General features: G+C 36.0%; 1 protein-coding gene across 1 annotated transcript; it reads left to right on the forward strand.

Moving 5' to 3' along the window:
- The first annotated feature begins 1318 nt into the window (after positions 1-1318).
- tmem106bb (transmembrane protein 106Bb) lies at positions 1319-13753 on the forward strand. Its single transcript, XM_077196298.1, has 8 exons — positions 1319-1421; positions 3797-4010; positions 4123-4186; positions 4751-4910; positions 6730-6870; positions 6971-7020; positions 11450-11503; positions 12446-13753. The coding sequence occupies exons 2-8, from the start codon at positions 3806-3808 to the stop codon at positions 12573-12575; spliced, it is 804 nt and encodes a 267-aa protein (XP_077052413.1). The 5' UTR covers positions 1319-1421; positions 3797-3805; the 3' UTR covers positions 12576-13753.
- The last annotated feature ends 685 nt before the right edge of the window (positions 13754-14438 follow it).

Here is a 14438-nt window from a genome sequence, read left to right on the forward strand (position 1 = left end):
ATCACACGATGACTGACATATTGTCATGAAACACCCAAATTCCCGCGACCCGTCCAACCCACCCCCATTTGACCCCCTGACGGGGTGGGAGTGGGGTGTTGTCACTCTTGCCTGTCTTCAAAACTTGAAAGCCCTGAATTTGTCCATCTAGGGAGTGTCCATAAAATGTTTTTAGTGGGTACAGAGCTGATCTAGTTCTAGTTCAGATCACTAAATAAATAAATAATCACAGATGACACTGATTAACAGAACACAAGTGATGATGATGAACTAAACACAGGTGAAACAGATGAACTGATAATGACAGAGAAGACAACACGTGAGGTGAGGTGATGACAGGCAGACAAGTCCAATGAAAACAAACTAAACAGAACACGACACCTTTGTGTTCAGCAGAAGAAAGAAATTCATACAGGTTTGAAACAACTTGAGGGTGAGTAAATGATGACATAATTTTTATTTTTAAGTGAACTATTCCTTTAAGCTTGTCCTATGATAATATGTCTTAACAATTTGCATATGTTGTAATAGTTTTCAAAGCCATTGATTTGCACTATATAAGTATTTTTATTTTATTTGAAGCATATCTTTGACCAGTCATATGCTTGTGCATTAATGTTAATTTTACTTAATTTCAATACATAGAGTCAAACATTTAACTATACACTTTTTTCTATGTTGGAAATAAAGGATGAACCAACTCGGGTAAAGCTGCGATTCCTCCTTAAAAACACATTTAAATAGAATGTCATTAAATATAGTACCTACGTGTTGCCTATCAACAACCTACACATCCCAGTATGCTTTTTTTGTTAAATTTTGAGAATCGAGGGGATTTTAACTTAAACACGTCTGATTGGCCATTGCATTCAAGAAATCATCAGATAGCCTATGTATTTGTGAACTACATTCCTCAACGCTGCAAAAATACGTTGTAAATAGAAAACCCTAGTTTCAACTTTCGATACTCTTAAGAGCACAATCACCAAATCTGTTTATGTTTATGTTTATCTCAAGTTTAGGATGAGAGTATTCACCTCGCGCACAGAACAAAACTCCAGTGTTTCAGCGATTACTAATCTCAACGCATCTGATTGGTCATTGCATTCGTAAACTCAACAGAGTAATGTGTGATTGGTTATGGTTGACCAGTGGCCAGAGGAGGCTTCCCACGCTCGCTTCGCCTATCTGCAGGATTTGCTCATTAATATTAATTACGTTACTCGACGTTCAGTCCGTTGAGCCGATGGCGAATTAATATATTACGTGATTGGATGCTCCATGGAGGTTAATTAATATTAATGAGATGAAGTATTTTGTGCCTATTCTGAGAAACGACGAACTGCGCATGTCAGTGCAAAAGATAAACGAATCGATAACTGCATGTCAATTGAAGCGCTCATCTAAACCGATCATTTTAGGTAAGAACAGGATCTTTTACATATTTGATATGAGAAAAGCCTATTTGAATCATAGGCGCTGCATTTATCTACTGGTTCAGAGCAAACTAGCCCGCTGCGTTTTTAACTTAGCTTTGTTTTTAGCCAACCAGTCAATGCTCATGTAGCAGTAACGTTATGAGCTAATGTGTCAAAGGCCTAACTTTCAAATGGCATTGTATGTTTTTTTACTTGGCACTTCTAAACCATAAAAACACAACACATGAATGCAGTTTCATCATCTGTCATTAATCCCATACATGATGACGGTTGTTGTTTTGGCAAATACAATGCTTGATGACATCGTAACTTATAACTCCTTGTCTGCATGACTACCTCAGTCATGTATTATATAAGATACAGTAATCCGTATAGCAGTATGAAATATTGCTACTAGGGTTCATATCTGATTGAATTGATTATCTTTTCTTTTAGTTCTCCGTAAAAAGTTCTGTTATTTGATTTTCAATGAGATTCTGTTATCTTTGATTCTCTTTTCTAGGTTAAATGCATTTGATCAGTGTTGGGGTAGTTACTCAAAAAAAGTAATTAGTTACTAGTTACTTCTGTAAATTGTATTATTACTTTACCAGTTACTGCATTTGAAAGTAACTTCACTACTTATTACTTTACTTTCCCGTTTCTTAATTTACACTACAGTGTAGATACTTGGACAAACATCATAGCCCTATCATCTTTTAGCCTGTCCGCGTAATGTAAAACTATATGAAAGAACAATATCCCTGTCTGCACAAAGGAATATGCCTCACTGTAAAATCTACAAACAACAGGATAAAGGAGGCTATGGTGGGGTCATTTTAAAATGGGGTCAACACACAAATTGCAAAACACAGGCTTTGGGAAATATGAGAACAAAACTCTTCTCCTGAAAACAAAACCAGCTTTTTATTAGATTCATGGCAAAAAAAAATGAAGTGGTCAATGCAAAATATAAAAAAATTAAGGTCACTTTATCCCATAAAATTAAAACAGAAATGCATATAAGCCCATAAAAAGAAAACAGAAAATGCAATTAATTAAATAAACAGAAAATTCACGTCATCCCAAAAACATTATTTTCCCCTTAGCTCGCTCTCCTCTGCCTCCTGGAGATGTGGCTGCCAGAGGCGGTAACATACCAAGGCACAAACTCTTGATCCTTTTAATGAATTATGGTGTGTTGCAATTATCACAATGCACAAAACTTGAGAAAAGCCTAGCTTGTTTAGCGGGTTCGGCTGCTGAGTGACTACTTCAAATGACCGGCGAGCAGGATCTTTCGCCACAAGTTTTGTATTGCCATGCTGGGCTGACAAATGCTTAGACATGTTGTCCAATGAGTTGGCAGCAGTTGAAAGATACTTGTCGCCTGAGCATAGAGTGCATTTCACACAAATATTTTTCCCTCTCTCCGTCGCACCAGCAGCAAGGCTACGTCACTCAAATCCCTAACCCTAACCTCTATGGCAACGGTGCCCAGGCAAGCACACACACAGGCAGCACGCATGCACGCTACACTTAAACAGATCAGAACTTTACACACAGGTACACACAGGCAAATACGGCTTGGGTAACGCAGGAAAACGTTCCTATAGTCTACTAAAGTAGTGTAGTTACTTATATTTTTTGTGTAAAACGTTACTTCTTTACCCAAAGTAATATCGTTACTTTGTAACTCGTTACCCCCAACACTGCATTTGATTCTCTTTTAAAAACTATATTCTGTTTGATTCATCATTATATATTTTCTGTTCTTCTGTTCTCAATTAAAAATTCTATTCTATTTATGTGTCTATTAAAGATTTCTATTCTGATTCTTAACTTAAAAATTAATTCTGTTTGTTTATTTATTATTGAAAGGTTCGATCTGTTCATTTCTTCGTTAAAGGTTCTTTTGTATTTGATTCTCCAATAAAAATTCTGTTACATTAGTTTATCTAGGCTATTTAGATATTATATTCTGATTCTCTATTCAAGTTTCTGTTCAATTTATTTAGATTCTGTTCGATTACTTATTGAAGTTTTATTTTATTCTGTTCAAATCTCTGTTAAAGGTTCTGTTGTATTTGATTCTCAAAGAGATTTGATCTTTTATTAAAGATTCTATTCTAATTCTCTATTATGATTCGGTTATGTTGCATTCTCTGTTAATGGTTTCTATTTCATTTGATTCTCTATCAAAGTTCTAGTCTATTATCTATTTAATTTTCTGTTTCAAATGGTTTTGGTGGTCTTGGATATGCAGTTTTGTTTTTCTAGACATGCAAGTGATGTTTAATTTTGCTTTCAACCTTAGTTTTATGTATAATTTCAATTTGTGTTTTTCCACCCATATTAAATCTTTGCTTTTATCGCAGGTGTACAAAATGGGGAAGGCCCTTTCCCACCTGCCTAAGCATACGTGTCATGATGACTGTCAGGACAACCTAACCGCATCCCCCGGGTACAGTGCCATGCAGACGGAGGACATTAAGAACGGGGGAGACGTGTCTCAGTTCCCTTACGTGGAGTTCACTGGCCGAGACAGCGTCACCTGCGCCACATGCCAAGGCACTGGAAGGATCCCGCGAGGTACATTTAGAACACTTCATCTAGAAAGTTCATGTTGATTGAAATGTTTTTTTAATGGAGCCCAATCTGAAATGTAGACCATGATGTGACACACTGTGACATGTTAATGCAGGCCAAGAAAATCAGCTGGTGGCCCTGATCCCATACAGCGACCAGAGGCTGAGACCACGGAGAACGTAAGAGATTTTTGTAAAATCAGGGTGTCTGTGGATCCTCAAAGTCTTATTAACAATAAAATGCCTTAAATCAAGTTTTCAAAGGTCTTAAAAATGCAACTGAACTGACACCGTAGTCAAGTTTTAGATTTTATTTTCGTTCGGTGCTTTTTGAAATCTTAAAATCGGTCTAATGCATAAATGTGAATTCAAATAGAAATATATTACTCTTGTTATATTACTATTTGTATCCCCAAATAAAAATGTATATTATTATATATTTCAGTCCAGTATTAATATTACATTCAATATTTTACATTTGTACTGTATATCTCTGTTGAGCCGATGGAAGTGATATGCAGGTCTTAAAATTTTAGAGAAGTTTTGAAAATGGCATTTCAAAATATCAAATTGGAAGTGCTGATACCTGCAGATATTCTGAGAAATGTTTATCCTAATGCAGTTTTGTTGAGCCAGTTCTCACTGTTTTAGTCTCATTCCTTTTTAGAAGGTATTATTTTATTATTTATGAAGATATTTATGTTGTGTTTGTTTTACTGATTTAGCTCTTAATCTATGTTTCAGCAAGCTGTATGTGACTGCTTCAGTTATTGTGTGCCTGCTGCTCTCCAGCCTGGCTGTGTTCTTTCTTTTCCCACGTTCCATTGATGTGAACTATGTGGGAGTGAAGTCAGTCTACGTGTCCTATGACCAGAGCAAACGCATTGTGTATCTCAATGTTACGGTAAGTTCCTCCAGAGCAGTCATTACTCTAAACTAGACGTGTGCCGGTATTCGGTAATGCGATAAATCGCGGTAATGAATATGCACAATATTGTTATCGCGGGCTCTTCAAAATACAGTGAAAAATAATAGATCCGAAATTAGATTTTTGGAACGCGCATTAGCTTATTTTCCATCAACCGCTTAAAAAAACACTGCGTATATGCTGCACAAAACACGTGCGCACTCTGATGTAAACAATCCCCACATGTATAAGCACTGTATGCATGCGGCGCAGTGCACGCTCTAGTCTAATGTAAACAATCCTCACATGGAGAAGCATCATGGCGGAAGGAGGAACGTTGCCGAAGATTTCTAAAAGTCAGGGCTGCCAAAACTTTTCACACGCTCTCACGCCACATCCATTTTTTCACGCAGAGAAAAATCGCGGAGCAAAGAGGACACTGACACCGACAGACTAGACAGAGCAGGTTACTTTTGATAAAAAAATTCTCAGCTCTCAGGTTCTGTCCATTGTATTACGAAATTCAGACAATAAATACCGTTTTGGCGCTTGTAAATGTGACGTGACAGATCACTGTAGCGCCATCATTTCAAGTAAACCGATCATCTGTTACTTTTTATTTAAAAATACAGTACAACTTACCAAAAGGTGTATTTGCCTCATACATAATATCGATCAAACAGTGTTTTTCAACCAAGGAAAGAGGTCAATAAAACTGCAGGAGAATAATATTGTCACGGAACGTTTCATTTACCTCAGGAAAGCCATTTAATGACCAGCACGTTAGTTGACTAGAAAAAAATAGCTATAGAGGAGTATTTTGCTAAATACGTGCACTATATTACATATTTATTGTATTTTTACTTGTGTCATTACATATTTGTTATTATAATGAAAACCGCATTATATTTAATTTGGGTTACACTTTATTTTAAGGTGTCATTGTTACAGTGTAATTAAATATTTTAGTACAGTGTAATATTAATTAACTACATGTACTTACTATAGGGTTAGGGTAGGATTAGGTCGAGGGTTAATTGCATGTAATTAGGCATAATTTACTGTTATTACTATGGTAATTACATGTAACATATGTAACAAGGACACTGTAAAATAGTGTTACCTTAATTTGTTATTTTTAACCTTTTAATAATACCAGCTGATAGGGCACCATGTAAACATTGTTACATGTTGTCACTAAACTTAATAATATTCTGTTTAGTTACCAAATGTTTTGACAATCACAATTACACCTATTGTAATGCAAGTTGTTTTTTTAGACCCCCCGACCCCCCCCCCCACACACTTCCCCCAATCATTCCGTTTCTCTTGTGCAATTAAAATATCGTGATAATACCGTATACTGTGATAAAAGCTCAATCAATTAATCGCAGCATGAAAATTTGATACCGGCACATGCCTACTCTAAACACACGACACAAGTGAGTTTAAAAGTGATCGATGGTGCATCTGCTTCAGCAATAAATTTATCCCAAACATGAAAATTCTGTTGTAATTTAAGGCTGGCAATATCACCCTTATTTTGCAATCAAGTAACCAACTTGGTTACCATTGGAAGATGGTTAGAGAAAAACTGGGCGTCATACACAACTGAGGATCACACTACTAGACTTTCAAGTCGTTTCAAACTCATGCTCGCATGAGATCTGTGTATTGTATTTCATCCTGTCTGTCATTCCAAACCTGTAGCATTTTTTTTTCCACAGACAGAAGCTCAGCAGGTTAATGCGGTTTGAAGAATTTTTTTTTTTAGATGTCTGGTTATCCTGTTTAATTGTCTTTATTTCCTTTAAAGAACTCATTGAATATTACTAACAACAACTATTACTCGGTGGACGTGGCCAACATCACAGCCCAGGTGCAGTTTTCCAAAACTGTGATTGGAAAGACCCGCATTAGTAACATAACCACTATTGGCCCCCTGGATATGAAGCAGGTAGAGCTGTGCTTTCAATAGCTGTTAAATGTATGTTTCAGCATATATAATCTTTAATCATATTTGTGTTATACTTCATTTCTTTTATATCTTTTGTCAGATTGACTACATGGTGCCCACCACCATAGCTGATGAAATGAGCTATATGTAGTAAGTATACACACTTTTTATACATGAAAACATAACGCGTAATAAATATATAGGGGAGAGCCGGGACAGTTGAAACACTTTTCAAATAAATGTCAGTTTCTAAGATAAGGTAACAGATAGTTTTTTTTTTTTTTTTTTTTTTGATCAACAACTCACATATGTGTTCTCTTAGTATCATGTGTTATTCGGTACAAATATAGAATGATTTAAGTAAAAATTGACTTTGAACTGTAGTTGTGCTTTGTTTCAATCGTCCCGCATGAGCGGGACGATTGAAACACTGGGGTGGGACGGACGAAACATAACAGTTTAAACAGTAACTATTGATCTAATGCTTGTTTTTATGAACAATACCTGACAAGCAACGTATGTACATATTGTTAAAAACATATTTTTTATAATTTTTTATTTAAAGTTTCATATTAACATTTTGGTTCTGTCGCCCAATAAACAATAGGTGATCAGCCTATGCGCATTTTGCGTAATCTTTCTAATAGGCTATTTTGAAGACAGACAAATCCGTTTACAATTAATTTTCTTACATTTCTTCTTTGAGTCATATTGAGTGTTTGCTAGTGGAATAGCCTGTTATTATGAAGAAAATTAGGTCAACCGGACGATAAATGAAATTTATTGAAGATTGAACAATTGATGATTATTAAAGAGATAACATGGAACAGTCGGCCTATATGAATCTATGAAAAGTTTAGGCTAAATAAACATTTATGAACAGTAGCCTATAGGCTAAATAACAAATATATAATATAATATATAAACTATATATAGTATATATAGTTTATTTGTTATAATATATATATATATATATATATATATATATATATATATATATATATATATATAAATAACAGGTTTAATTCATGTCACAATGGTCACGGATGTAATGCTCTGCACCATCGGTGACCAGATTTAACTGGCCGTTTCAACCGTCCCGACAGCGCCTCCTGCCAGTTAAACCTGTTTTGCCCTTAAACTAAAAAACTCTGATATTACATACTTAAGTGTGTGTTTTAGTACTAATACACCTTCCGTATTATCATTACAATGGCACATGAAAACATAAATGCAACTTGTCAGTCAAAAAAAAGTAACGCACAAAAGAATTCACTAACTGCACTCAAAAACCGTTTTCCGGCTCTAACTTTAAAACGGCATGACGTAAAGAAGAAATGTTTTCGCGGTTCTGTTCGGCATTGCGTGCTCTACGTGCTGACGAAATTTGACGTACATGACGTGAGTGGTTTTCAAGGAAATCTCAATGTTTCATCCGTCCCGCGTTTCAATCGTCCCGGCTCTCCCCTATATATTCAGTAAAAAAAAAAAGAAATACTATCAACTGCTTTCCCCCCCGCAAATTTCTTAATCAGTCCTTCCAGAAAAAGGTGGAGTTTTTTTGTGATTGTTGCGGGCAAAAATCGTTGATTATGCGGCCCGTTTTCTTAAAAAAAAGGATGGAATATGCGGGATATTTATGCAATTTTATGCGATCAAATTACAGGAACTTGTAAAAATTGCGGGAACTTGCAAAAACTGCAGTTTGATGAAAAAGAGAAAAAAAAGTGATCCCCCCAACACCCTGCTCTCACTAGGATACTACCTTAATGTAAAGAGTCATTTCTTATTACTTCCTATGATAAGCAACCATAAAACATCACAGAAAGTGCTGGAATATTTCATTTCATCTTGTTTTATTTCAGACCTTAATAAACATATCAAATTTACAAAACATTGATGAGTCAAACAAGTTATGTAGCTTTACAAAAGGAATATGCTACAACTTCTGTAAAAATTAATAAATAAAATATAAAAAATTAGGGGTGCACCGAAAATGTTCGGCTGAAAATGGCATTATCGGTTTCGTGGCGAAATAAAAAAAAACAGTCGAAAACGTAAACCGAAAATGAATGTCACCCACCCCTGCCATCCGTGCGCATGCGCTTAGGTTTCATTCACGGTCAAGCTGTTATCACGCGTCTGCCTATCAAAGATAGGGATGTCTCCCGCATATTGAAAGCGGCGCCCTGATGCCCGCAAATTAGTTAAAATCTCCCGGAAGAGCGAGCAAGCAAGAGCTCGTGCTCCAAACCGTGTAGCGCGCACGCCAGACAGGGAGAGAGCGAGAGACCTTGTGTGTGTTTGTGCTAGTGTCACATGAAGCGCATGTAAGACCCCAAGTCCAATTTTCTGTGTGAATAGCAGTTACATTAAAATTTGTGTAGCAATGCACAACTGTGTTTCCTAAGGCTACATAGGCTTACATAGTGTTTACAGTTTGAGTTTGGATTAAGTTCTAATGCTGTTTTTGCACTGTTGTTTTGCATTGTTTTGCACAGCAATTTAAAATGTAAGTAAAAAATTGTTTACATGCAGCAGCAGAATAGAGGCCCACTGCCATTCTGTGATTTTGTGTGCAGTTATTCAGATAATTGTGGATCTTTTTGCACAACTGTTTTATTTGATGGAACATAACACTTGAAGAATAATATTATTTGGTATTATTATTTATATTTATTGTTAAAAATATTTTAAGGTTTGTACTGTGTGTGTGTGTATATATATATATATATATATATATATATATATATATATTAGTATAAGTTTTTAAAAGAAGCCATTTTCGGCTTCAGTTTCGGTTATCGGCCAAGTGCATCCTACATTTTCGGTTTCGGCCCAGAATTTTAATTTCGGTGCATCACAAAAAAAAAATAAAGTGTGCTCCTGTTTTACAGCTTTTCGATGATGTTCACGTCGCGTAATTACGTCACTTCATAACGTTCCCATCGAAACAGGGGGAAATGGCTGCTCTTGTGTGAAGCAAACGCAACATTTTTCAACTTTCTGCTAAGGTATATGTGACATTTTTTTGCGACGAAAATGCGGGAATTATGAAATCATGCAAGCCCCGCATATTTTGCATGGAAATCGTCAATTTATGCGGCGAAAGTGCTGCGTATATGAAAAAATGCGGCCCCCGCATAAATATGCGGACTTTGGCTGATTATGCATTGAATTCAGCGATCACATAATCGCGTTTTTCTGGAGGGACTGCTTAATGTGTTAATATTGATATGAAAATAAAAAGATTCATAAACTGAACAAATTTCACAGGCATTTGACAAACAGAAATGGAATAATGAGTCCCTGAACAGAGTGGGAATCGCTATCAAAAGTAGCAGTCAGTAACTTGTTTGGCCAGGAGCTCATCTTCATGAGCTACAGCAGATTTGCCAGTTTTGCTTTGAGATGTTACTCCACTCTTCCACCAAGGCACTTGTTAGTTCTCGAATCTGGGGGGGACATATGGGAAACTGGTTTGGCACTGCAAGGACGATCAGCTGTCCTTCTGTCTCCCTGTTGCACTGTCTTAGGCATCTTACTTGAGGGACATTAAAGTTTATTGCTCTGGCCACATTTGCAGTCCACGTGCGTCCCTTCAATCTATGGCATGTTCACGCAGGTGATCCGGGACACTGTGCATCTTTCCCCTGGTGTTTTTCACAGTCAGTCAGTAAAGAAAGGTCTCCTTAGTGTCCTAAGTTATTGGAACTGTGACATTAAAGGGATAGTTCACCCAAAAATGAAAATTTACTCACCCTCATGTTGTTCCAACCCCGTAAGACCTTCGTTCATCTTCGGAACACGAATTAAGATATTTTTGATGAAATCTGAGAGCTGGATCACTCCTCCATACTCCTCCATAGGCTTCTAAGGGATTGAAACTTGCCAGCCCCGAAAAGTCATTAAAGACATCATTAAAATAGTCCAAGTGACTACAGTGGCTCAATCTTAATTTTATCAAGCGACGAGAATACTTTTTGTGCGCAAAAACAAACAAAAATAACGACTTTATTTCAACTATTCTTTTCCTTCTCTGTGGGCCTCGAGTCAGTTAGCGTAATGTGATTACGTAGAGCTGCATCACATGTAGGCTCACTATTGGGCGATGCTGGTCATGTGGGGGATGCCTGTGACGTACAACAACAGAAGCTTACGCTATTACAGTATACTAGTGAACTGACTCGAGGCCCATAGAGAAGGAAATGAATAGTTGAAATAAAGTTATTTATTTATTTATTTTTCGCACAAAAAGTATTCTCGTCGTTTGATAAACTTAAGATTGAGCTACTGTAGTCACTTTTACAGATATTTTTTAGACAATTTTAACGATGTATTTAATAACTTTTCGGGGCTGGCAAGTTTCAATCCCTGAAGAAGCCTATGGACTAGTATGGAGGACTTATCCAGCTCTCAGATTTCATCAAACATATCTTAATTCGTGTTCCGAAGATGAACGGTCTTACGGGGTTGGAACAACATGAGGGTGAGTAAATACTGACAGAATTTTCATTTTTGGGTGAACTATCCCTTTAATTTTATATTTTTCCCTAATAGACCTTCATCTGTTTTACAGTGACTACTGTACTCTGCAGAGCATCAAGGTGCACAACATTGTGGTTATGATGCAGTAAGTATTGTGCAAAACACGTATATTGTTTTGATTGATTTTTAACAATTTATAAACCTTTAAAAACAGACCTACTGTGATTTCGATGGTACTTGCTTTTGTTGTAAAAAAACAGTCTCCATTATTTACATTTTTTTTAAATAATCGAATTTAACAGGGAAATTCCTGGTGAAAACTACACAACCCATGATTCTGCAAAGAAATTTCCACCAATCCGAGAATCAAAACAAGCAAATCAAGCAAAAAAGCCCTTTAGCATCGCCAATTCCATTAAGCACTGCAAATTACGTGATAGTCAGTGCTCAAACTATATAGATATGCATATTTTGCAATAAAAATAAAAGGTTTTATCTATATACAGATTAAATATATTTAAAACAGTTTTATAGACCTTATGCGCCAAAGAAACAAACGCACAGCCAACTTTAGAGCTTTATTTTGGAGCTTTTGTTTTTGCGGTAGGTCTGTATGGTTCTTTGGCATCGCTGTCGAAGAGTAATTAGGTGAAGTGGATTTACTTATTGTAGAGGTAGGAAACGTTATCATGAACATTGCAATGTTTGAAGCGGACGTTTTTAAAACTTTTTTTAGATCCTTTTCAAGATCTTACCTTCATGCTGTGGCAATACAAACCGGAAGATAAAAAAAACAACGAGCGCAGCATAGCTCTTTACCACATTACAACTGTTAAGTACACAGTCTTGTACTTTTTTCTTTTTGTTTGATTTTCAAATATGCTTTTGATTCAATTGGTCTGAGAAAATGAATTAAGTACATGTCAACACTTATTTAACAAAAAACATTGGAGCTGTTGTGGAGCACTTAGCACGCATTGCTATATGTTCAGCAGTCACGCAGGAAAAGCAAGTTTGAGGTAATTCTAGTGCAGTCAGGTAAATGTTCTTGTTTTATTTGTTACTAACTTTACTCTTTGGTTTGCAGGATAACCGTCACTACAGTGTACTTTGGTCATGCTGAGCAGGTGTCTCAGGAGATGTACCAGTATGTGGATTGTGGAGGAAACACTACAGCTCTGCATGAATATAGTCTGAATACTCCTTGGGCAGGGTAGAGCTGATCCTGGTAGTGTAACATCACCCTGTCCCTCACCTCTCCATTCCATGTGTCATAGTTTTAGCAAATCTGTTTGGAGTTAACTGCACTACTGCCAGTGAACCACTAGATGTCAGGGTGTTTGCAATTCACAAATGATGCACTTTATTTTTCATTTTCTCCAAGCAATATGAACATTACAGGGTCTGCGTAGTTCTCATTCCAGTTCACTTTGCCAAACAGAAACGAGCGTTGCAGTACAAGATACCTATTGACTAAGTTCCCTTGTCTTCAAGCACTACATATTTAAAACCCATCTAAACTGACTTGATGTATTTATGTATTTGATGCCAGCTTTTTGTCACCTGTACTTCGGTGTTTTTTTTTTTATCTCGTTGAACCTGATATTAATTACAGTTGACGAGATCATTCTTAACCCAAACACACCAATACCTCATTCCAGTTCCACAGAGTTGGTTCATGCTCACAGATGGCATTACATGATGCTGTCTTCTGAGGGTGAGTTGAGGTGCATATTTGAGATTGCTTTCAACTACTGTGTGTTTCATTCAAAAGGATCATGTGACCACTGAGGGAATGTCATTGTAGATAGCACAATAGTTCTGCTTCATGTAAACGCTTCAATCTATTTATTTTGTTTGCACTTTGATAGCAAAATTTCTTTGTCACAGTTCATAAGCTTTCAATCTCCATGAAAAATCTCCTCCAAATGCAAGTTAAGCACTAATTACGTAGAACCACAATCACTGGGACCTGAGAGCATCTGATCTGACTTCTCAAATATTGGAGGATATTATGAGATGACCAGAATTTAAAACGGGATTTCATATAGAAGTGTAGAAGTTTGCTTATTAAAACCAGATGTTCCATTTAGATAGAGAGAACTTTAATAACCTTTTAAATAAGATGGACTATAGAAATTTACATTTGTAAACATTTTAATCATGTTTTTAAAAAAGTTTAAAAAGATTATATACTTAAAGATGAAGCATTGCCTCTTTAATAGAAGTGGCTGCTAACATGACTTGGCATTTTTGCATTTCCTAACAACCGTTTGCTTGATGTACATGTTTTTGTGTAGCACTTGTGATGTAAAAAAAAAAAAAAAGAAGCCATTTGAACACCGACTGAAATATGACACCTCTGGTTTCCATGAAATAAACATGTTTTGAGTCACTTGTCCTTTGTTTATGAATTTTCTTCACGTTTAGTTTGATTGAGGGTGTTTAAATGCATTGTCTCTATTTTATTCTAATATTGCTGTAATGAAGTGATTTTATGTTTGGGGTACATTAATAAATGTATAAAAAATACATTTATATAAAATGTATTTTATAAAAGAGTGCTATATAAAAGCACTCAGTAAATACTTTATGTGCACAGGATTGAATTACAGTTTAAGCTTTGTGATTATTTGTTGCATGGATAAATGTGCAAACACATTGATCTATTTACTGGACCTGTAATTTAACAATAATAAGTTTTAATAATAAAGCACCTTTCCTAAGCTCAAGGTTTGCTTTACAGGGAGATACTGAAGTAAACATGGCATTAACAAGATACAGCCATATATTAATAAATATATACATGCATATATACAAAAACTAAACCGTAAAACACTAGATGGAGATAGGCTGAAAGTCCTTTGAGAAAAGAGGATTTTCAGTTATGATTTGAATGAGGATATAGTAGAGGTGTCACAAAGAGTTGTGGAAGTTTAAGAAATTTAAAAGTTACGAGGAGAATACTGAATGCGGACAGAAACAGGAAACCACTGAGATTATAGAGCAAAGGGGTAATGTGTTCAGACTTGTGAAATAATTATGGTGGCATAATTTTGAACAGATTGTAATCTAGCAAG

Source organism: Siphateles boraxobius, unplaced genomic scaffold (genome assembly GCF_051911475.1).
Source record: "Siphateles boraxobius isolate OS27281-9 unplaced genomic scaffold, OSU_SipBor_1 35, whole genome shotgun sequence".
Classification (NCBI taxonomy): Eukaryota; Metazoa; Chordata; class Actinopteri; order Cypriniformes; family Leuciscidae; genus Siphateles; species Siphateles boraxobius.